This window comes from Triturus cristatus, chromosome 11 (assembly GCF_964204655.1).
Source record: "Triturus cristatus chromosome 11, aTriCri1.1, whole genome shotgun sequence".
Classification (NCBI taxonomy): domain Eukaryota; kingdom Metazoa; phylum Chordata; class Amphibia; order Caudata; family Salamandridae; genus Triturus; species Triturus cristatus.
The window spans coordinates 186,817,142-186,839,100 of record NC_140594.1 but is presented as its reverse complement, the minus strand read 5'-3'; the positions used below and the strand labels follow the sequence as shown (position 1 = coordinate 186,839,100).

At 49.4% G+C, this 21,959-nt stretch overlaps 1 protein-coding gene across 2 annotated transcripts in view; it reads left to right on the top strand.

Moving 5' to 3' along the window:
• The window catches only part of HECTD4 (HECT domain E3 ubiquitin protein ligase 4), a 2,430,065-nt gene that overhangs the window by 1,244,813 nt on the left and 1,163,293 nt on the right, over positions 1–21,959 (top strand). For both annotated transcript variants that reach the window (XM_085634374.1, XM_085634373.1), the window contains exon 50: positions 16,416–16,495. In XM_085634374.1, the coding sequence (XP_085490500.1) occupies positions 16,416–16,495 (80 nt within the window). The remainder of the gene's footprint in view (positions 1–16,415; positions 16,496–21,959) is intronic.

Here is a 21,959-nt window from a genome sequence, read left to right as displayed (position 1 = left end):
TACCTTCTTTACCAGGGCGCTGCGCATCTTGGGGTCTCGGAAATACCAAGGGTTAATGGGGGCCACCCTCCCTCCTCCCTCCCGACCGAGATCCAGCCGGATCCACACTGGCGAGTGATCAGAGATACCACGTGCCATGTGCCTCGCCTCGGATATCAACGAGGCATGTGCGGACAAAGTGAGCAGGTAGTCAATCCTGGAGAGGCTACCATGCGCCCCGGAGTGAAACGTGTATTGACTCTGTGTGGGGTGCCGGAGCCTCCAGCAGTCTATCAGGCCAAACGTGTCTAGGAGATCTGGAAGCCATTTCTGAGCCCCCCCTGTGTCCCTGGGCGGGTATCTATCCTGCAGTCCGGAACCCACAGCGTTGAAATCCCCTCCCACTACCAGCATGCCCCCCGGGAGAGTCAGCAAAGCCCTGCCCAATTCAGCAAACGTGGCGGCCTGCAGGGCCGGCGGGACATAAACCGAAACCAAAACCAAAGTCCTTCCTTCCCACCGCCCCGCCACCGCCACAAACCTCCCCCTATCGTCAACAATGGTAGAGTCCACCTCAAAAGGCAACGATGCTCTAACGAGGATGCCCACCCCCCTGGACCCAGAAGAGAATCCCGAGTGTGCAATGAATTTATACCCCTTCCTATTCAGGGCATAGCACGTATTGCCTATGAGGTGCGTCTCCTGCAGCAGTACAACGTCTGGCATTGAGCGTTTCAGAAATTGCAAAACAATCCCCCTCTTAATGCGATCCCCCAAACCATTAACATTCCAGCTTATAACACTTAGGCCTCTACCCCCCATCCTCAAACGGAAAGAGGCCCACCCCCCACCCGAGGCGCCACCATGGAACAGAACTGAGGATAATCATCATGCCTTGCAGAAATAAACCCCCCAACAACAAACTCAAACTCCCCATAACTCCCCCCACCCTGCACCCCTGCTGCAGCTTAAAAAGCCCCCCCAACTTGCAGTGTGCCTGTCGCCCCACAAAAACAAAAATCTACAAAAAGTACCCCAAGGGAGGAAAAGAGCACCCCTCGTCCTCCCGCAACCCTCCACCGTTACTGCACTCTATTCAAATCTACAAATATGGTCAAATCACGTCAGGCCGGCTTTGAATTATCAGCCCTGTCCATCCCGGCCACTGTCTCCATGCTCAGCTGTGTCATCCCCGGTCCGTCTCCGGGGCAAAGCGTCCAGCCATTCATCGGCCATAACAGGAGAGTCAAAAAAGAATGTCCGATCTTCATGCACCACCCGTAGTCTGGCGGGGAAAAGCATGGCATACTTTAGGTCCCGCTCCCGAAGCCTTCGCTTCACCCCCAGGAAGCTCTGTCGCTGTCTCTGCACCTGCTGGGTAAAGTCCGGGTAAAAATTCACCGATGCATTCTGGAAGGGGACTGGGCCCGTCACCCTCGAGGCTTGCAGGATAGCGTCCCGATCTCGGAAATGAAAGAGCCGGGCGACAATCGGCCGCGGCGGGGCACCCGCCTTGGGCCGTCCGCCCGGCACCCTATGGGCCCTTTCAACCGCAAAAAACTTCCCAAGGCCCTTAGGCTTCAGATGATTGAGGACCAAATCTTCCACAATCAGGTCCGCCGAAGCCTCATCCGAGGACTCCGGGACCCCGATTACGCGCACGTTGTTGCGCCTGGACCGGCTCTCGAAGTCCTCCAGCCGGCGGGCGGCGAGGTCACTCTCGGCCCTCAGCTTCCGGACCTCGTTCTGCAGGTCCGCGACCTCAGCAGTGAGACCCGTGGTCTTGTGGTCCAGGTCCTTAACGCGCTCGTTTGTCTTGCCCAGGTCCGAGCGGATCAAGTTGACATCCACCAGGATGGCATCCACCTTATGCGCCAGGGCCTCGAATTGCCTCCCCATCGAGGTCTGCATCCCATCAAGCGCGCCCATGACATCCTGCAGGGAGAGCTCCGGGGTCCCAGGCGAGTCCTCCTTCTGGGCATCCGGCGCCTGGCTCGATCCACTCGGCGATGTTTTCGGGAGGGCGTAGCGGTCCATACTATTGACTTGGGAGTACGTTCCCCGCCTGGTGGACTTAGTCTTCAGCCTATCTCCTTCTGCCTTGCCCGACATAATGGACTCCAAGCAGTCCAATGCAGTGAGGACCGTCCCCTCTCAGAGAGAGGTATACGGAGTGAGCGGGTCCGCCTTGTTCTTCCAAAATAGCCCACCGAGCGTCCCTGGGGTTATAGAACCACCCAGAGCACTACAGTGTCCGGGCAGACAAAGGGAACGAAACCGAAAGTGAAAGAGCGAGGGCCTCCGTCCGGTAGTTCACACCTCACCAGGCCGTTGTTGATCAACTAGGAGTCGGGCATCCTGCCAACTCTAGCCCCTGGCATCTCCGGGAGTTAGGCCGCAATCTTTCGCCAGTCATAAGTCCGGTTCCCGGTGGGCGATCCGGTCGCGGGTAGCATCAATCGCCTCCCTGACAACTCAGCAACACGGTGCCATTCATACCATCAGGATTTGAGTCAGGATAGTCGACGGAGGGCGCGAGGGTCTCGGGAGCTCTAAGCTCACGCGGCCATCTTGGTCAAGCGCTAGGCTCCTCCCCCTAGCTACCACTCTTCTACTAATCTGGGGGGCTGGGTTGCCTGCTAGGTCACGCCTTATGGGTGGGACCTGGGAGAGGGGTGGTTACACCCCCTTCCCTTTGTCCAGTTTCGCGCCAGGACTGGGGCTGGTGTGCCCCAGCACCGGTTTGAACTGGACTATGCATGGAGCACCTTGTGTGCCCCAGGCAGTGTCTCGTTTCTTTCATCCCTCCCTGCCCCAATACACTAAGGCCTGTCTGGGGTGGTGCTCGCACCTCCCAAGGCAGGAAACCTATTGTCCAAGCCTCCCTTGCCGGGATCACTCCCAGCAGCAGGAGGTCAGACTTGTGTCGTGGCAGCAGCATCCATTTTGTGATGCTGGGGCTTTGGTTAACTTTAACCGGGTAAGTAGGTTACAACATGTCTTCTCCCTCTAGAAGGGAGGGATAATATCCTCATCCCCAGAAATGGGATGGGGGTATTATTCAAAGTGTTAGACACCTTACACGACATGTTTTGATAAAGCCAAACCATAGTTACCATAACCGTTTAAGATTATAAGGCACTTTAAGAGTATATGGTAGGCTATATCATAGAACAGCTATAAGGACATGGTTCCGAAAGCTGCAGACAGGCTCAGCTCATGCTAGAGCACCATCTCACATGTTACCAAGCACTCTGCCACCAGGATTGTTAAGGCCTGCCATAGGAGTGGCTGATAGGTACACATGTGTCTATTTTAAGGGTAGATATAGGTATACTATATCTAAGCAAGGGGTGATTACACGACCTTGCCCCAGCTGAGTGATCAGCCAGTTGTGTCTGATTGGAAGGCCAGACCAGGGGTGGCATAATACATGCTGCAGCCCCTGGGAGGCCTAGGGTACACCTATGCCCTGGGTACCTAGGGTACACTGTACAGGGTCCAATAAGGTGATCCTTACCAATTGGGAATGTACCTAGGGTACATGGAGTCCATTTTAAAGAGAGAGCAGACAGCCTGAGACCCTGAATGGCAGGATCTCAGGCCAACTAAGTCGAAAAACCAGCTAGACACTAGGCAAAAAGTTGGGGGTAACCATAGTCCGATATCCACCTTCCTACAATATGGTCATCTGCTTGGTGGCCAGTCTCCTTAGGACAATTGCCTAAACCTAAAACTGAAGTAAAGAATCTAGGAATCTACTTTGACTCTAAATTGAGCTTTATCAACCAAATACATAGGGTTGCGGGCAAATGCTATGGAGCTATCAAAGTCTTGAGGAAAATTCTCAATCTCCTGCCTTCTAGCGCTAGGAAAACCATTGTACATGCGACAATAACATCTCAATTAGACTATGGAAATGTGCTCTATCTTGGAACAACAAAAGGGGGTATAGCGAAACTACAGAGGGTACAAAATGCCGCTGCCCGATTAGTACTTGGCCTCCCCAGGAGGGCTAACTCACAGAACGCCCTGGAAAAACTCCACTGGTTGCCAGTAGGAAAGAGGGTCATTTTTAAGGCTCTGTACTAGGGACACCGCATCCTTATGAAATCCGGCCCCAAATACCTACTCTCTCTCCTAACTGAATACATACCTGGTCGGACCCTGCGATCCACGGATATGGCCTTGGTTAAAACACCGAGGATATATAAAGCCAGAATGGGAGCTCGCTCCTTCAGATATATAGCTCCTAGGACCTGGAATACTCTGCCACTAACCCTGAGAACAGAAACTTCCGAAAGACACTTCCGCAAGCAGTTAAAAACATGGCTGCATAACAGGACGGAACCAGTATAGACTCAGAACTAGCACCCTTCTTTCGCTGCAATCTCTCTCTCTTTTGTGTCATAGCGCGGGGACACACCGTTGTGGTGTAGCCATGCGCTCTATAAATGTATTAAACTAAACTAAACTTGCCCTATTTTGATGATCTGCCGTTGAAGGCGGGCTTACCGGAGTTGGTCATGAACCTCCTACAGGCAACAGCGGACCTCTTAACATCTTTGTGGTCCTCAATCAATGTGCCAAAGTCACACCTGACTCCTTCATTCATCTAAGTCATTCTAGATACAGTGTAGTTTCAAACCTTCCCTCCAGTTCAGCAATTCTACTATATTTGACCTGTGTTCTGATGTTTCAGCCTCAGTCCTGGGTCTCAGAGTGGCTCTGAGATTTCTTGGCCTGCTGAATCTCCATTAAAATGATAATCAACCGTCCCTCCTCCCCGCTGGGAAAAATGAGGATTGCCATTGACATGGCATGATGGGACACTGAAGGACTTGCAGCCTATCGCTGATATAGCAGCATTAACCTACCTTTCAAAGGAATTGGTCAATAGTAAGTTGCTAAATTATCTTTAAAGGAAAAGATTCCATGTATGTGGAACAGTTCATTTCTCACATTTTCAATGGAAATTCTTCTGAAGGAGAACTAGGTAAATAACTATTTCATCTGATAGACACTTCTAGCTGCAGATTCATTTCCTTAAAATATTCCAGAGGCATCAGACTGGATGTGGACATTTTTTAGCAGTCCCCTTGCATGTCAATAGGTGGTGGTGTTCCACTCCGAATGGCGAAGTGATGTGCTCATACCTATATAGGCGCCACCCCAGTGCACTGACCTCAGTTTCTTCTTTTCAGCTCCATCAGCACGTATCCGTATTCGTATTGAGCTGCCCTCAGTCAATTATTTTTTACTGTACTTCATCAACCGTTTTGTCAAATTTGACCAATGTGCCCTTTTTTCCTGAATTCTGGAATATATCCCTGAAAAAAATTACCGGTTTCAAGCCTTGTGAAGCCTGTCACAGGCAAATGTCTGTGACAGACTCCCACTTGGTGTATCTGTGGTACTTGGAATGGGACCATGAATCTGAAGGCCATCTGGAAGCAGGTCATGAAGCTTCTGGTCCCTCGCCACTCAACTTCACACCACTCCAGATCCTGTGCGCGAGGGAGGTCTTGGGACCACTCTCTATTGCTCCCAATAGCCATCGTCGCGATCACAGACTTCTTCAGGTAAGTCCCATGAGAAGTCCAAACGCTCTTTGCAGGAATGATGCAACAAATCCGCTCCAACTTAATCTCTTTGGAGTCTATGTCTGACACTGGGTCCGCTCTGCACTTCCCCAAATTTCTGGAGCGATACCACCGAAATCCGAGAATTCTTTGAGGCCATGAGCCTCATTATTGGGCAGTCGATCCCTCTGTAACACCTTTGGGCCCTATGTGTTCAGGAGAGATTATGGGGTGTCTGCAGTCGGGCTCTTAGGGTCTGTTGGTGGATCTGAATGCACCTCCTCCAGGGACTGTTCCAGTGGCACTATTTCCCAGCACTGCCAAAGACGAACCCATTGTGATTTCCGACTCCGATACACAGTCGAACCAGATTAAATTCAGGCCCACACAGCCTGAATTTCAGATGTAGCCCTCTTTCATGGAATGACGCTTTGAGGAACTCAAATACAGGGGATCTTAGGATCCCCAGGGCTATTCTGACCCCCTAGCAGACTCCATGGCGGACGACACCTGGTATGTAGACCGGATTGATGCCACTGGTTTGGACACCTCTCTCCTCCCACAGTGGCTATGGAGAAGGGAGCTTCCTTCAGTGGTGTTCCAGAGGGTGGCTGAAATCCTGGACCTTCATCTGCCGACGGTTGAGACCAATATCTTGACAGAGGTGCTTCAGCCTGGGGTATCCCCATCTCAGAACGCCTAGAACCCTTCAATGAAGCCCTCACTGATGCCCTGCTCGGGGCTTGGGCAAAGCCCTGCACAAGACTATCTCCCACCATCATTGACCCATACCTAGGAACCAGCGTTCCTCTCCCAGCATCCCATCCTGAGACCCTGGTGGTCCAGGCCTCAACATCCAATATAAATTGTGTTCCCCCTACCACTCCACTGGATAAGAAATCTAAAAAGCTGGATACCTTTGGAAAGAGAATTTTCTCTCCCACCAGCCTTGCACTGCAGGGTGTGAACACCCTGTCTTATTGGGTCGTTAGTCTCATACTGTGTGGGATACAGTTGCACAAGTGCTGCCTGTGGTCTCGGAGGAATCCTGACCCATACTTCTCCCAGGCTGTTGCTGATGGGAGACATGCGGCAAAGTTCACCATCAGATGCTGATTGAATGCAACTGACTCAATTGGCTGCTGCTTCCACGTGTGCGCTCCGATAGCATGACTTGCTGAGGGCAACTGACTTATAGGGGATATCCAGGCAACCCTTATGAACATGCCTTTCGATGAAACTCACCTTTGTGGCAATGAGGCTGATTTGGAACTAGAGTGTTTTAAAGAAGCAGGGCCACTGGTAGGTCATTGGTGCTCACCATGGCCCCACGACAGCCATATCCATACTTCCACCCATTCGGTAACTACAGTAGGGACTATTGGCTGTGTCCCTGTTGCCTAGCCACCAAGGCCAGCAGGCACCACAGTCCTTTCATGGCTATGGATGTGGCTCTCACAAGCCTCCAGAGAACGAGAGGTTGGCCCAATCTGCCAACCCCCTCCCGGCACCTGCAACCCCAAAGCCTCTTTACTTTGTCAAAATACCATCATGGGCACCCAGTTGGTGGCAGGAGTTGGCACCACATGTTCCAAAGGCAGAAGATGACTTCGGACAAATGGGTGCTTAAGATTGTCCAGTGAGGCTATGCCCTCCCTTTCCAATAGGCCCCCTACTTTGCCACTGATCGGCTGACGGAGGACCACCTTTCGCTCTTGCGACAGGAGTTACTGGCTCTCTTGGCCAAAGGAGCGATCAAGAAGGTGCCGGCATAAGAAGTAGGTCGTGGTTACTATTCCCGCTACTTTCCACGCCGAAAAGGGATGAAGGCCTCCATCCTGCACTCATCCTGGGCCCTCTCAGCTACTTCCTGAAAAAAGAAAAATTCATGACGCTCACTTTGATACTGTCAGTCCTCGACCCTGGATAATGGATGGTAGTACTGGACTTGGAGCATGGTTACTCCATATCCCTGTCCTGCCTGCCCAAAGGGGTTAACTGCACCTCACGGTTGTCCAAGAGCATTATCCATTTGCTGTGCTCCCCTTGATCCTTATGAGTGCCCATATGTGTTCCCCAACATGATGGCGATAGTTGCTTAACATCTGCGGTCCGGGGCTCTAGTCTTCCCCCTACCTCGACAACCTGCTGTTGAAAGCTGGATCGCCCATGGCAGAAATCCCACCTCCAGGCAACGGCGGACCGCCTGCATTCTCTGGGGTTCATTATCAAAAATACCGAAGTCACACCTCACTCCCTCTTGGATACTTTTTCATCGGAGCTATCTGGATAAAGTGCAGTTTTGAGCTTATCATCCGGAACAGCAAGTTCAGGATATTCGGGCTATGATTCCGATGTTTCAACCTCTAGCCTGGATTTTGGAGAGACTAACTTTGAGGCTATTGGGTCTCATACACTCCTGTATGCTGCTAGTAAAACATGCCCGTTGGCATATGCAGGCTCTGCAGGGGGGTCTGAAGTTAGAGTGGCCACAGCATCAGGAGAATAACTCTGATCTGGTCCAGATATCTTCAGGAACTGCAAAATATCTGTAGATGAAATGCGAATGGGTCAGTGGCAGACCCTTCTACCTTCTCTACCTAGAACTACCTGTAGTGACAGATGCATTGCTCCTGGGTTGGGGCGGCCTTCTGGGACAGGTGTAGATCAGAGGCCTCTGGTCTCAAGCAGAATCTAACAATTCCACATCAACCTGTTAGAACTGAGAGCCTTTCGCCTGGCATTAAAGCCTTACTTCCTTCCATCAAGGGAAGGCCGTTCAGGTGTTCACGAACAACACCACCGCCATGTGATTTTGCAACAAGCTGGGCAGAGTGGGGTTGTGAACCTTGTGTCAAGAGGTCCTGCATTCCTGGACATGGCTGGAACATCATGTAATTTCCCTGGTATGTTTAACATCTGGCGGGCTCTCTGGACACCAGAGCGCACATACTCCTTCTTCGATGCCTAGTGGATCACAAATGGTGTGTTTATCTGGAGATGGTGAAAGGTCTCTTCAGAAATTCAGAGTACCATGGTTAGATCTATTCTCCACTGCAGAGAATGAGCAATGTCAGCTCTTCTTAGTGCTGGAATTTCCAAGGCACCACTCACTCGGAGATGCATTTTGTCTCGAGTGGAGCTGAGGCCTCCTGTATGCCTTTTCGCATACACCACTCCTGTCCAGAGTTTCAATGAAAATCTGTGACCGGACCCAAGTCCTCTTAGTGGTTCCGGATTGGGCAAATAGAGTCTAGTATCCCGAAACCTTGGGCATGAGCATCTGTTCTCCGATCAAGCTGTCCCTGCAGGAGGTTCTCCTATCACAGCAACAGGGCAAGCACCTGCACCCGACCCTGCAAATTCCTCGACACCGAGAATGTATGTGAGGTCATCCTGGCAGTCAAGCATCCCTCCATGAAAATGTTTACGCCTTCCAGTGGAACTTATTTGTGGCTTGGTGTGCCACCAAATCTGTTGATCCTCTGTCTGCACCCATGTCCGAAGTCCTTTTGTTTTCCTTACCCCTTGCACATCAAGGCCTTTAATTTGGGCACAGTAAAAAAGGTACCCTGTCTGCCATCACCTTAACCTTTTTGCAGTTGCTCAATCAACCCTCCCTGTTCAAGTCACCTGTTGTCACCAGTTTCCTGAAAGGTTTACAGCATGTGTTCATCATGTGTTCACGGTTGAGCCGTTACATAGCTGGCTTTCAAGACTGCTTACTGTCAAAACCATCTTCCTTGTGGCTATCAAATCTGCCTGGAGGGTTAGCGAATTGGAGGCGCTTTCCGTTCACCCCCATGCACAACCTTTTTTCTGGATAAGTTGGTCCTTGGGACCCGTGCGTCCTCCTTAACAACAGTGGTCACACCTTTTCACATCTGGCAGAACATCACACTACCTTCTTTCTTTGCCCCCCTCATCCTACCAAAGAAGAACAGGAATTCCACAGCCTGGATCCAAATACAGCATTGTTGTTCTACATTGATCGTACAAAGGATTTCTGGGTGGACAATCAACTCTTTGTTGGATTTGTGGGTGTAAAATGGAAAGGCAGTACATAAAAGAACCATCTCCAGATGGAGTATCCTCTGTATCAAAATCTGCAATTCAGTGACAGAAGAGCAACTCCTTGAGAGCTCATTTCATCAGAGCCAAAGCTGAGACCACTGTACTAGCTAGAGGAGTCACAGTTTTGGACATCTGTCCGGCAGCTACATGGGCATCGCTGCAAATTTGACAAACATTACTGTCTAGACTAGGGGTCTTCAAACTGGGGGGTGGGCCGCCTAGGGAGGCCTCAAGTGATCCCGGGGGGGGCGGGGGGCTCCAGGCTCTGACTAAAAGAAGCATTATGCTGATAGCAGTGCTTTTTTAAATCAGGAAATAAATGAGCAGCAGTAATCGCTTTGTAATGGGCCATCACGAACATCTTTTGTCATTGATATGTCAAAAGATAATGGGCTCCAAATATTCTTCAAAACCCCCACCCCCATTTCTAATAGTAACACTGTGGATACTTTTACACATTAGTAAGGAATGCCTGACCAGAATAGTATGTTTGGCAATCCTATATTTGGTTGCATTTTTAAAACGGTAACAGAATTCACCAACAATGTTTAAATATGTTTTGTGTTTCAGTAATTCAAGACCTATTTAAACATAGCCAATTTAATAGACTAATTGTGAAAGATTCTGAGGGGGGCCTGATGAATTTAAATTTTTCACTGGGTCGAGGCATTAAAAAGTTTGAAGACCACTGGTCTAGAGAGTCCGGTCAGGCATGATGGGCATTTTGCCCATTTGGTCCTCCAGGACTTTTTAGTGTAAACAATTTGCAGATCCACCTCTGGGGAGAGATTGCTTTGGTATCTAGTCTAAGGTAAGGAATCTGCAGCTGGAAGACTATCAGATAAACAAGTTACTTATCTTCGATAACACTTTATTGGGTAGAGACTCTTAACTAGCCACAGATTCCTTCACAAATCCTGCCTCATCCCTGTTCTGCGAACTGCATTCTCACATCACATAGACCCTTCACGACCTCACCTTGGTGCAGGGGTCATTCCACCTTAGTTTGGCTCCCTGCTACTGGTGTGGAAAAAAGAATCTGATCGAGACTACTAGCCACAGATTCCTTCACGTAGAATTATCACCAGGCGTGAGACTGGATCCGGAAACTTTTTGCTACAGCGTCCCTGCGCGCCGGGGGCGGGGCGACATCACGTGACTTCACCCAAGCGTTATCCGCGTACGTGACGTCAGCAAGGTCACATAAGACCTGCCCCGGCGCGCCCACATCAGTTTTTTCCTTTTCCGCGTACAACGCGGATCCGTTCCTAGCTACGGGCCTGTTTCGGGCCCCCTTTCTTCCATTCCTTTTGGTGGAACAGTGTGCGAATGCCTTCGGGCTTTAAAACTTTCACGGTTTGTGGGCGTCTTATGTCAGCGATGGACCCTCACCTCATTTGCATGTGGTGTCTGGGGGAGGATCACTGCACCACAGATTGTGCAAAAACAACAGTTGATGGACAGAATGCAGAACAATGTCATACATTCACCCCAGTACAGAAATCTGGTCCTAAATCCATCGTTTCTTTGCTCACCATGCCATTCCAGTTTGATCCCAGCCATATGCAAATCAGTCTTGACCCTGTGCCTCATGGGAACAGTCCAGCCCGAACTGCCAAGCCAGGCCCTCCCTGGACTGGAAACAAGCATCGTAGGACCAGTTTTTGGGTTTCACCCCTCTTCAGCCAGGATAGCTTGATTCCAGTGGCATGGAGAGCACGGGACCCACGTCTGGGCATACCCTTCCCACTCGGGGTGACAAAAGCAAAAACAACAGTTGATGGACAGAATGCAGAACAATGTCATACATTCACCCCAGTACAGAGATCTGGGCCTAAATCCATCGTTTTTTGCTCTCCATGCCGTTCCAGTTTGATCCCAGCCATATGCAAAGCAGTCATGACCCTGTGCCTCATGGGAACAGTCCAGCCCGAACTGCCAAGCCAGGTCCTCCCTGGACTGGAAACAAGCATCCTAGGACCGGTTTTGGGGTTTCACCCCTCTTCAGCCAGGATAGCTTGATTCCAGTGGCATGGAGAGCACGGGACCCACGTCTGGGCATACCCTTCCCACTCGGGTGACAAAATAACAATGGATTAATCCCAGATCTGTGACTGGGGGTGAATGTTTTGCCAATGTGCAATATTCCGTCCATCATCTTGTGTGTTTTACCACAGATTGTGCGGCGTGCCAAAAGTTGAAGCCGAAGTCGTGACGGGAGCGCCGAATAAAACTTCTCTCTGCACGTCTCTCCAGGTCGACGTCCTTCCCTCGGTCTGCTTCGGCGGACGGCTTCAGGTTTGACCGTGGTCGTCGTCCTCGCCTTTCTCCGATGTCACGTGAGCGTCGCTCCCCAATGGGTAAGTGTCGCATTTCGTCCCCGGGGGCTGGTTCCCGGCCTACGGGGGCATGGACTCTCCGCGGGTGATGCGGCCCAGCGTGTCGTCCTATCCACTGTTTCCTGGTGTTGGGGCATCGAGAGTCCAGATGGAGACTTACGCGACGGCTTTGCAGGCCTCGCTAGCATCTCCTCCTCATTCCCCTCCTGGGGCGTCGGCGGATCCCTCACCGTGCGCAGGGCCGTCTGCGGCACTGCCGGTGGCTCCGGCGCCGACTGGGTCGGATCCAGGCTTGGAGGATGTGGTGCTGTTGGGGTGCGGCTCCTCTGGGGCACCTCCTTTAGTCCACGGCATCTCTGCCTCGCCGCATACTTCCGCAGGGGTCCCTGTGGTGTCGCAGGAGGTCGCCGGGGCTCGGGTCGCATCCCCGAGCCCCTCTCGGTCCCTTGGCAGGGTGGTCCTGTCTAAGGCCGAGGTGACGCCGCTACGGTGCCGGCAGCAGCTGGACTGTGCGGAGCCACAGAGGTCGGTGGACTCTCCTCTTCCTGCTCCTGGTCGAGGCCGAGGGCAGACTCCTCGTCCCTCTCTGGGCCCCTCTCGTACCTCCTCACAGGCGGCTGCCTCGTTGGAGGGCGAGTCGGAGGTTGTATCGTCCCTGGCGCCTCCACAGTGGTTGCCGGGCAACCTTCGCCTCCTTCTGGGCCGCGGCCGGCGGAGGACTTCGGGCCTTTCCCCGGGCCCGTCCCGTTCCCCCACACAGGTGGGTGCCTCGGCGGGGATCGGGCCGGCGTCGCTCCAGGGCCGGTGCGGCTCCAGTTCTACTCCGGTCCCTGCTCCGGTCTCTGGTGCGGGGTGACTTGGAGGTCCCTTGCTTGGTGACGCCGGATGGCGTCAGTGTCCTGCCTCAAGCAGCGGAAACTACGGCTCCGCGCAGGGGTCGTACTGCGGATTCGTCTTCAGGCGCTCCTTCTCCGGAGGCAGGCTGCATATTGGGATCGTCCTCCTGAGGCAGAGGTGTTCATCGGAAGAGCGGCAGGTCCCCCATTCTTCGGCTCCTCCTGACTTCCAGGTCTGGCCCTTGCCCGCCCCATTCGGCCTCGGGGACGGCCGCCTTAGTTTGTAGCCGTCGCCCACGGAGGAGCTGCTTTCTCCACCGCAGAGCCCTACAGATATGGGTGCGGCCTACACTCATGCAGTGTCCACGGCTGTGGGCATCCTATGCATGGGTGACCCGGTGGCTCACTTTCCGGCGGACCATCTGTTGGAGGTTCTCCACCAGAGCTCTGGTGGGAGGGAAATCTTGCTTCCCTTTGAAGGTTCGCTCCTTTCTACCTTGACGGGAGCTTGGAGGCGTCCTGCCTCGGGGGACCCGGTGCCTCCGTATCTTTTGCATCGGCACCTTCTGACGCAGCGTGACTCGATGTGCCTGTCCATTCACCCCTCAGCCGCCAGCCCCTTTATGCAGACTGCTTTTCTCTCCCTGCCGCCCCTGTTGCCTCCGCCGTCCAGAGAGGCCCGCTGGCTGGACACTTGGGGACGCAACATTTTCGCCTCGACCAGCGCGGGCTTGCGGGCCCTTAACACCTTGTGTGTGCTGGCTCGGGCCTCCTCCTGTTTGTGGGACTTGGCTGAGTCTCTGGGTCTGCAGCGTCCCAGGAGTCTGCGCAGGTGGATTTGCGACATCATGCCTTGGATGGCCCGGAAATTGCGGCGTTTATTCTCCGCTCCGCTCTGGACGTCTCTGAGGTGCTGGGCCGGGCCATGGCTTCCTCAGTTTCTCTCCGTGGCCATGATTGGCTTCGGGACGGTGTCTTTCCCGAAAATATTCGGGAGAGGCTCATTGATCTCCCATTTGATGGCAGTCTGTTGTTCCATGCCCCGGCTGACTCTGCCATCCAGAGGCTCTTGGCAGGGCTCCGTCCTCCTCCTCCACCTTGTCCTCCTCCTCCGTCCCCTCCTCAGTGACTTCTGAGTTAGGGTTGCCTCTGGGCCTTCTTAGGCCGGCTTTTATGGTTGTGGAGTATGTTTTTCTGGCCGTTTACGTCCTTCCTTGGGACTTTGGCATTGTTGGCTGCTGGACGGCCCTTTTGTTGTTGTGTGTCAGTTCTACAGGCGTTATTGCGCAGACTTGGCCCTGAGATTGGGCCTTCTGCTTTGCTTGGGCTGCTGTCAAGCCTGCAGCGGGGGTGCTTTTTTTCCCCATGGTTCTTTTGTTTCTTCCTCTGCTGCGGAAGTTCTTCCAAAGAGGGTTCCCATATCTTGGGACTTCACGTGCCCTATGTGGGGTTATGGTGGCTGTAATATGGCTTGCGCTCTGCTGGAGGGTTCTGGTCGCCTTCGGGTACCTGTTCTCCATGGTGTTTACGTAGGTTGCTTTTGCTTCCTGAGGTCGTGTGCGCGACCACACGTGGTGGTGGCCCGGACCTCTCCTCTGCCCCCTGCTCCCGTTCTGCGGTCTGGGGTGTCCCTGTGTTCTCCCTTGTCAGGCGTTGCCTACTCTGCCTTCCTGGTGCCTCGGGCTGTTCTTCTTGCTTCTGGCCTTGACTGCCGGCATGGTTCTGGCTGGCAGGCTGCTCTCCATCTGTAGAGGGCTCGCTTTCTTCTCCCTAGTTTCCTTGGGGTCTCTAGACTTCTTCTTCTTCTTCCGTCTTCCTGTCTTGGCATTCGGCGGAAGCTATGTTGCCTTGTGGGGGAATGGGGTGCTTCGGCCTCTCAGCCCTTGCCCTTGCCCTTGCCCTTGGTTCCTCTACTGTGAGTGTACGAGCTGCTTCAGCCTTCTTTCCCTCCTACATCCCCTTGGGGTCAGTGGGGTTCTGCTTGTGGGGGTTCCCTTGGCCTGGCAGGGGCGAGGTTCTACCTGGTCCACAGATCTGATCCCCTGTGGGGCCCTCTGTTCTGCATTGGCTGGTGAGGTCCTTTCGCAGACCCTCCTTCCCGGGGTATTGCTTGGGTATCTATTCTACGTGAAGGAATCTGCAGCTAGTAGTATGTATCAGATGTACGAGTTACTTACCTTCGGTAACGATGTATCTGGTAGAGACTATTCTAGCCGCAGATTCCTTCACGACCCGCCCTTCCTCCCCTATTCTGCGAGGAATGTTCTTGACGGATGGCTCCGTCTGGGGGTTGTTCATTCCTCCCTTGGTTCTTTGGAGGATGGGGTTTCAGTGCGCCGGTGCCCTGCTGCTCTGGCTACTCCAGTTTTGGGGGGGATTGCTTCTATCCTTGTCCTCCCTCCCCTCCCTTCCTTCCATTGCTATCCTCTGGTTTGAGGGTCCTCTGGCCATGTCTTGCCCTTGTGGGTGGTTGCCCTCTAGGCTGGGGTGGCTTGGAAGTTTGTTGTCCCTGTCTGTCTTAGGACTAGTCCCATTCCTTGATCAGGATGGGGGAGTGGGTTGCCTATGAGTGCCGTGACTTGTATGCATGCTCTTGCCTCCGGGGCACAGGGATGAGAGGTTGTCTGTGCTGGCAGGGTGGCTGTGCAGGTTCCTGCTTCTTTCCCTACGCTTGGGTTCTTGTGTGTTGGCACTACTCTGGTGGTGGTTTTTCCCCGTTTCTTTCCAATTTCTTCTGCTCTTCGCACACTGTTCCCATGCTGCTGCAGTTTTTTATCTGGTGATTCCGCGTTGTGGTGCGGAAAAGTTCTCCAAAGAAAACTGATGTGGGCGCGCCGGGGCGGGTCTTATGTGACCTTCCTGACGTCACGTACACGGACGACACCTGGGCGGAGTCGCGTGATGTCGCCCCGCCCCCGGCGCACAGGGATGCTGTGGCAAAAAGTCTCCGGATCCAGTCTCACGCCTGGGGATAATTCTACGTGAAGGAATCTGCGGCTAGAATCGTCTCTACCAGATACATCGTTACCGAAGGTAAGTAACACGTACGTCATGAACCGAGGTTAGAGCACGGAGTGGTGCCTAATTGTAGCTAAAGGTGCACAATTCCAGGGTAATTTGTTTCTGTCACGCGATATTAAAAAGCTATTCAGCATTCTGTTTGACAAGTCCTTAAAATACTTTTTGAGATGATTAGGATTTTTTAATTATTAAATATATTGTCTAAGTGTTTTATTTCTTTTAATATTGCGTATATATTTTTTTTTAGGACTTATGTTGTATCCACATGGTTATTGTTTTTGTTCACATTTTAATAGATTTTTATTTGTAGACTTTGCTGTACCACTTAGTTAAGACTTCTGTATGGCAGTGTGGAGCAATGTGGCAACTGTTAACTTCAGTTTTCTGATAGTTGTACACGATGCAATTGTTCAGCTAGTGAAGGCTGACTTGTTTATTTATTTTTGTCATTTCAATTGAAAATAAAACTTCTGCATGAATAAGAAAGTATTCGGAACCATACTGTTGTAAAAAAAAACCAGCATCTTTGTATTTGCTCATTTAAATGCTCAACAATCTGAATGTTCATTGACTTTGATTTTCAGTAATGGGCGAGCGGTGCACTACAATGGGTCAAGTTTATTACAATGGAAGAGCGTTCGATTAGATGTGACTCTCTCACCAGGTACGTTATTATTGTATGTCAAAGTTTCTATTTTGTCACTGAACAAACATGTGACAGTTGAGAAGAAAATTTAAAGCTGAAGCAAATTACCAATCACATGCTGCAAAGTCAAATGCAATCCATAAAGAGATTCTCACAGTTCTCCATCATGAAAAAAATATCAAATCTGCAAGTTAAATGTATAAAACAGTGTAATTAAATATTATGCATCTAACAAATGCTCAATACATACCTATAACGTAACTAATTTTGAGAGTCATTAAAATAAATAGATCACTTTTTAGAGTGCAAAATATTTCTAATTGAATTGATCCTTTGTGAATGAGTCACCCTTAAATTCTTTTTGGTGTAGTATCTCACCCAGACAATGTTTTTGTAGTATCCAACGGAAATGAATCTATAATCAGTTCTCAGCTAGTGTTACTATTATACAATTTTTTGACTGTCGACATCGATGGATAATGTTTGTATTTTTGAAAACATTTATATAAATAGAAGTATTTTTTGATTTCTTTAATGTTTAAAAGGATAAATGAGAACCATCCACTATAGAACACATTTGTCTTACACCTGTGCTAACAAAGGGAAAAACAAGGCAAACAGTGCTGTTTAAAGGATGATATTCTTCCAGAATAAAATGCCACTGCTGCTTTAAGTAATCCAGAAACTTTGCTGTCCAAGAATGTTCTGCAGAGCAGAATTAGGCCATTACATTTTTCTCCAAAGATGCATGAACCCATCTCTATTTGATTATGGCTTATTTTTTCCATAAATCATTTTGGATAAGTTTGGGTTTCATTTGAAGTTTCTAGGCTTAATGCAAATGTTTTTCTTGAAAGTAGAATTTTTTTCCGTAGTGAAAAATAGTCTTGGAAGAATGAACATTCAATGTGTGCGCTTTACCTTCTGGATGCTCATGCCATTTTGTTTTATAGCATAGGGCAATTAATACTGTATAGGACACTGAATGGAAGAGATGGAGCTCGCATGAGGGCTAAACAGAGTCTCCGGGAAAAAGAGCAGAACTATTCGCTACAAGGTCCCACCACAACAAAAGTGCAAGAAGATGTGTTACTGTTGCCATTCCCATTCTATTATTACCTTGAGGCACATAATGGCCACACATTTTTGTAGAGGTATTTAGTTTATGTGAGAAATCCTTGCTCAGGAAGGGATTCACCCAAGATTCATAACCGTTAGACATATTCCACGACAGTGTATTAACTGCATAGGCAGGAAACAACAAGGATTGAGATTCCTCTCAAGAAAAGGCCAGACAGTTTGCATTGCTTGTCTACTGCAAGATTCTATGTCATGGTTTTCCATCTCTAGATTGACAGTCTTGCTTTTGAAAACGTACTCTCCGGGCATCTGGGCATATTTTGGACTGTACAAATGTCCTAAATGGAATCTTCCTCCCTCAAGAATACCTTAAGCCTACAACTGGCAAAAATCCTGCATCTGGTGTTTGTGATTAGAACTGTGGGTGTGCCAAAAAGAACACTACTGCCTCATCTAATTTGTTAGGAAAAATGTGGCCTTCATTGTTTGTTTATTAAAGTACCTTTGGAAGCTAGTACTGCATGTGTCAAATGTATTTTTTTTGTCATCTGTTTCATTGTGTTCATTATTAAAGCTTTCTTAGGAGAGATAAAATCATCATTCTTTACTCGGTTAAAATATAACCATAAAAGATACATAAAAGCAATTAAAAAACATAACACTAAATACAGTACAATTACATTAGTTGTATTAAATTAGAGAAAAATCATAAAAGCATACACACACATATTAAAATAAGTGTCCAAAAAGACTTCAGTGAACACATAATGTGAAGTCTGACCTGTATTCAAACTTTACAACAAAAATTGTGGTACCGTTTTCAGTATGAAATAGATCCTCAAATATCCCAGGCAGTGCAAAAACCTCAGCTTGGTCCACTATGCTCTGTCTAAGAAACAAGGAGGTGATGCCTTTTTAAAGATCACAACTCATAAAGGTCTGTAGGTAATAACTGAGGAGAGTGCTGTAAAAGCACATAGCAATTTCTTCAATCTATCAGACTTCTATCTTGGGCCCATGGTAGAATTAATTCCATGCCTCCTGAAGCTTAATTGCGCTGCTTAGAAAATGATCTCCGCATACACAAGTGTAAAAATCCTTAAGCATCAGGAGGTGTAGCACAGCTTGTCTCCGTTGTTTACATTTTAAATCTTTTAAAAGTGGTATTAAAAATATTTTTCTTGGCAAAATAAAATGTGGCAAAACAATAAAAAATGTAAAATACTCTGGGCCTAAGTTTTATCGCACTCACAAGAGCCTAGTGAACCATGAGCAGACCAACTCTTAGAGATGCTGATTAATTGTACACAAAGATTCAACCTAATCCTTGTCAATAGCTGGCAATCATAGACATTGGTCACCTGTGTCAGGTATGGTTCAGTTGAGAGTACTGTTTTTATCAAGCAATGAGCATGGGCGGCAGATTTTTCTAATTAGTTTCCTTCCCTTAATGCAGTACACAAATGGAAAAATAATTTTTAACCCTGTCGTAATCTGCTTTGATTATCCTTTCGGGGCATGAATATAACTCTGGACAACCCAAGATGGTAAACTCGTATTTTATATAGCTAGCTATGGAATCGCTCTTACGTTATCCAGGGTAGGACAATCCATAATAATTGCTCTGTTCAGAGTTGGCTCACTCTTGTACCATACAGATATCCACCGTAACAAATGTCTTAGCACAACAGTAGCCGAGATCTATTTCCGACCTAATTCCTTGTGGACAGCAAAGGTTGAAATGCTTTGCGGACAGCCAGTTAACATCTGGAAAACCTGTTCTCCTCAACCTGGATTACACCACAATCCTAAACCACCCAAATGTCGCTGCTATAACATGTGGTGGACACACCTTTGGTATTCTAAAATTGAATAAGGGCCTGTTTGGTTTCCTGCCCAACCTTGCACTAAAATCCATGACTGCCCCCCAAGAGCGAGTAAGCGTTAATCTTTTTGAAGTGAACCTTGCACCCCATGTGTTTCTGTCATCATCCAAAGTGCCCAAGTAGTTACAAGTATGAGCTTGTGCGTAGTGATTATTTTGTTGCAAAATAGAGCTTTATGTTTAGTGAACTTAGCACTGATGACCATTGCATATGATTTTGTGTGATTTATGAAAAGATCTAAATGGTCCATAAAATCTGCATAGGTGTCATGTATTATTGCATCCACGTTGCAGTCCTCAACATAAGAACGGCATCAACTGCATAAAGCAGAACTGTTAATGTGCGGGGGCCGATACGAGGAACGTCACATTTTTTTGTCCACCACCGCTGCCTCTAGGTAGTTAATATCATTGGTGAACAAAAATGGGGCCAAAATGCACCCCTGCCTGACGCCCCAGGTTATGGGAAAAGATCTTGTACAGGAACCATCCCACCCGAACCTCACAGACGCAGACATATCCCTATGAATGTCCTCCAGAAAGGTCACCAGTGCTGGTGCTACCCCCATTGACAACATCATTGCCCAAAGCTTTGTACGGTTCACCCGATCAAATACTGAAGTAAGGTCCATAAAACTCAAAAAGAGGGTACCTCTCTTACCCATTATGTTCTTCTGGGTTATTGGGTACAGGTTCAGGCACTGGTCGATGGTACTTAAGCCAGGCCTGAACCCCTACTCTAGGTTGGAAATTGTTATTCTCCTAGGCCCACAGCGGTAGCCCTTCCAAGATCACCTGGCCCAAGACTTTGTTAGTTGTATCAATGAAGCAGATGGGATTGTAGCATCTTGAGTCGGTTCGGTCACCCTTTTTAAAATTTCGTAAAATGATTGATTGGGCCCACGAACTGGGGAGGGGGACCTGATAACACGGCAGCATTTAATACCTTGGATAGCAGTGGGGTCACTCCTAAAGAGATCTGAGCGGAACTCTGTCGGGGCCTGGGCATAATTTCCAGCTGCCTTATCTTCTTTGTGTGGAAAAATGTGACGTTCATTTTTTCTTTATTCTAATTCCTTTGATAGCTAGTACTGCATGAAACAAATGTCTTTTTGACATCTGTTTCATTGTCCTCGTCATGGAAGCTTTTTTAGGACAGCTAAAGTGTTTGTTTTTTCATATGTCAGAAAATCTATTTCAACTTGCAAGTTAAATATGTGTTTTTCTATGCTATGGGAGCCTTCATTCAAGGCAATACGTAAGGCATACCTCCAGCACATCTTGTAAAAGGTCACCTCTTAGTGTCTGTCACCTGAGCTAGGATGTTGAGTGTGATACAAGTTCTGTGCATCTATGAAACCTGTAATGTATTTTACCACTATTAGGTATCCTTGAGAATGTATCATATGTTTATACTGATTAGTTTCAAATTTCACATGAACCGGATAATTTCATTGCCTTCTCTGATTCTAAACCTGACTTCTCCAGTAGACCATTGCCAGACATTACTTTGTTGATTCTCAGTTCACTACCAAATTGCAATTTTTTCTGCTTTAGCCATTTGGTGCCTGCAGCCTGTCTCTGGGTCACATGACTGGGTGCAGTTGACAGCTTTGTGTATTACTCCTAGACAGCCACACACACTAGGCTTCAAAGGCCAACCTCAAGAAGCTTCTTCCCACTTCAAAGGGACAGCTGGGTATAAATATTGAACCTCAGACACCAACTCTTCAGTACACTTCTGGACCTGTGGATACTCTGCCTGGAAGAAGGACTGCTGTGCTGCTGAAAGGACTGCCACTGCTGGACTGCTGCAATGAAAGAGGGCTGCCCTCTTTCCTGGGTAAGAAGGACTGGACCTACATCTCTTGTACTTATAATCCCAGAGTGACTCCAAGGGCTAGTTGGCTGGTGTCCTTATCTGAAGCCTCAGGGACACAACAGGCTTCCAACAACCTTCCACCTGTACCTGGCCTCTGTCATCTGTGAGTCTACCTGGCCTAGTGGTGCCACCACACTCCTGGCCCCTTAGAAGTTTCCTTGAGGTGCTCTGCTAGTCTCTGTGGATCCAGTGTGACCGAAGCATCTCCTCTGCTGAATGGTGCAACCCCGAGCAGAACAGACTAATCGCTGCTGCTCCATGGATTGGACCCGTCGCAAAGACCCACATCACCTCTGCAGCCTCTTCAGGACCCCTGCTGCACAGCACATCTTCACTGCAGGTCCTCGCGTCCCTCATCATCAGGCGCCTCAACGATGATGCCGGACTCCGTATCGCAGCCTTGCAGCTCCTCAGATCTGACGTAACGCCTTGACTGCGCGACGCATCCCAGATGCCGCACTTCGCATTGCAAGCCCTCATCGACGGGATCCTCGACGATGACACAGGCCCTTGCATCGCAGCCTCGCTGCACCTCTGGACCGATGCATCACTTCAGCTGCACAACACATCTTCAACGCGGATCCTCACAAATCAGTATTTAAGGTAATTGGCTCAGTGGACCTAACTGTGTCCCT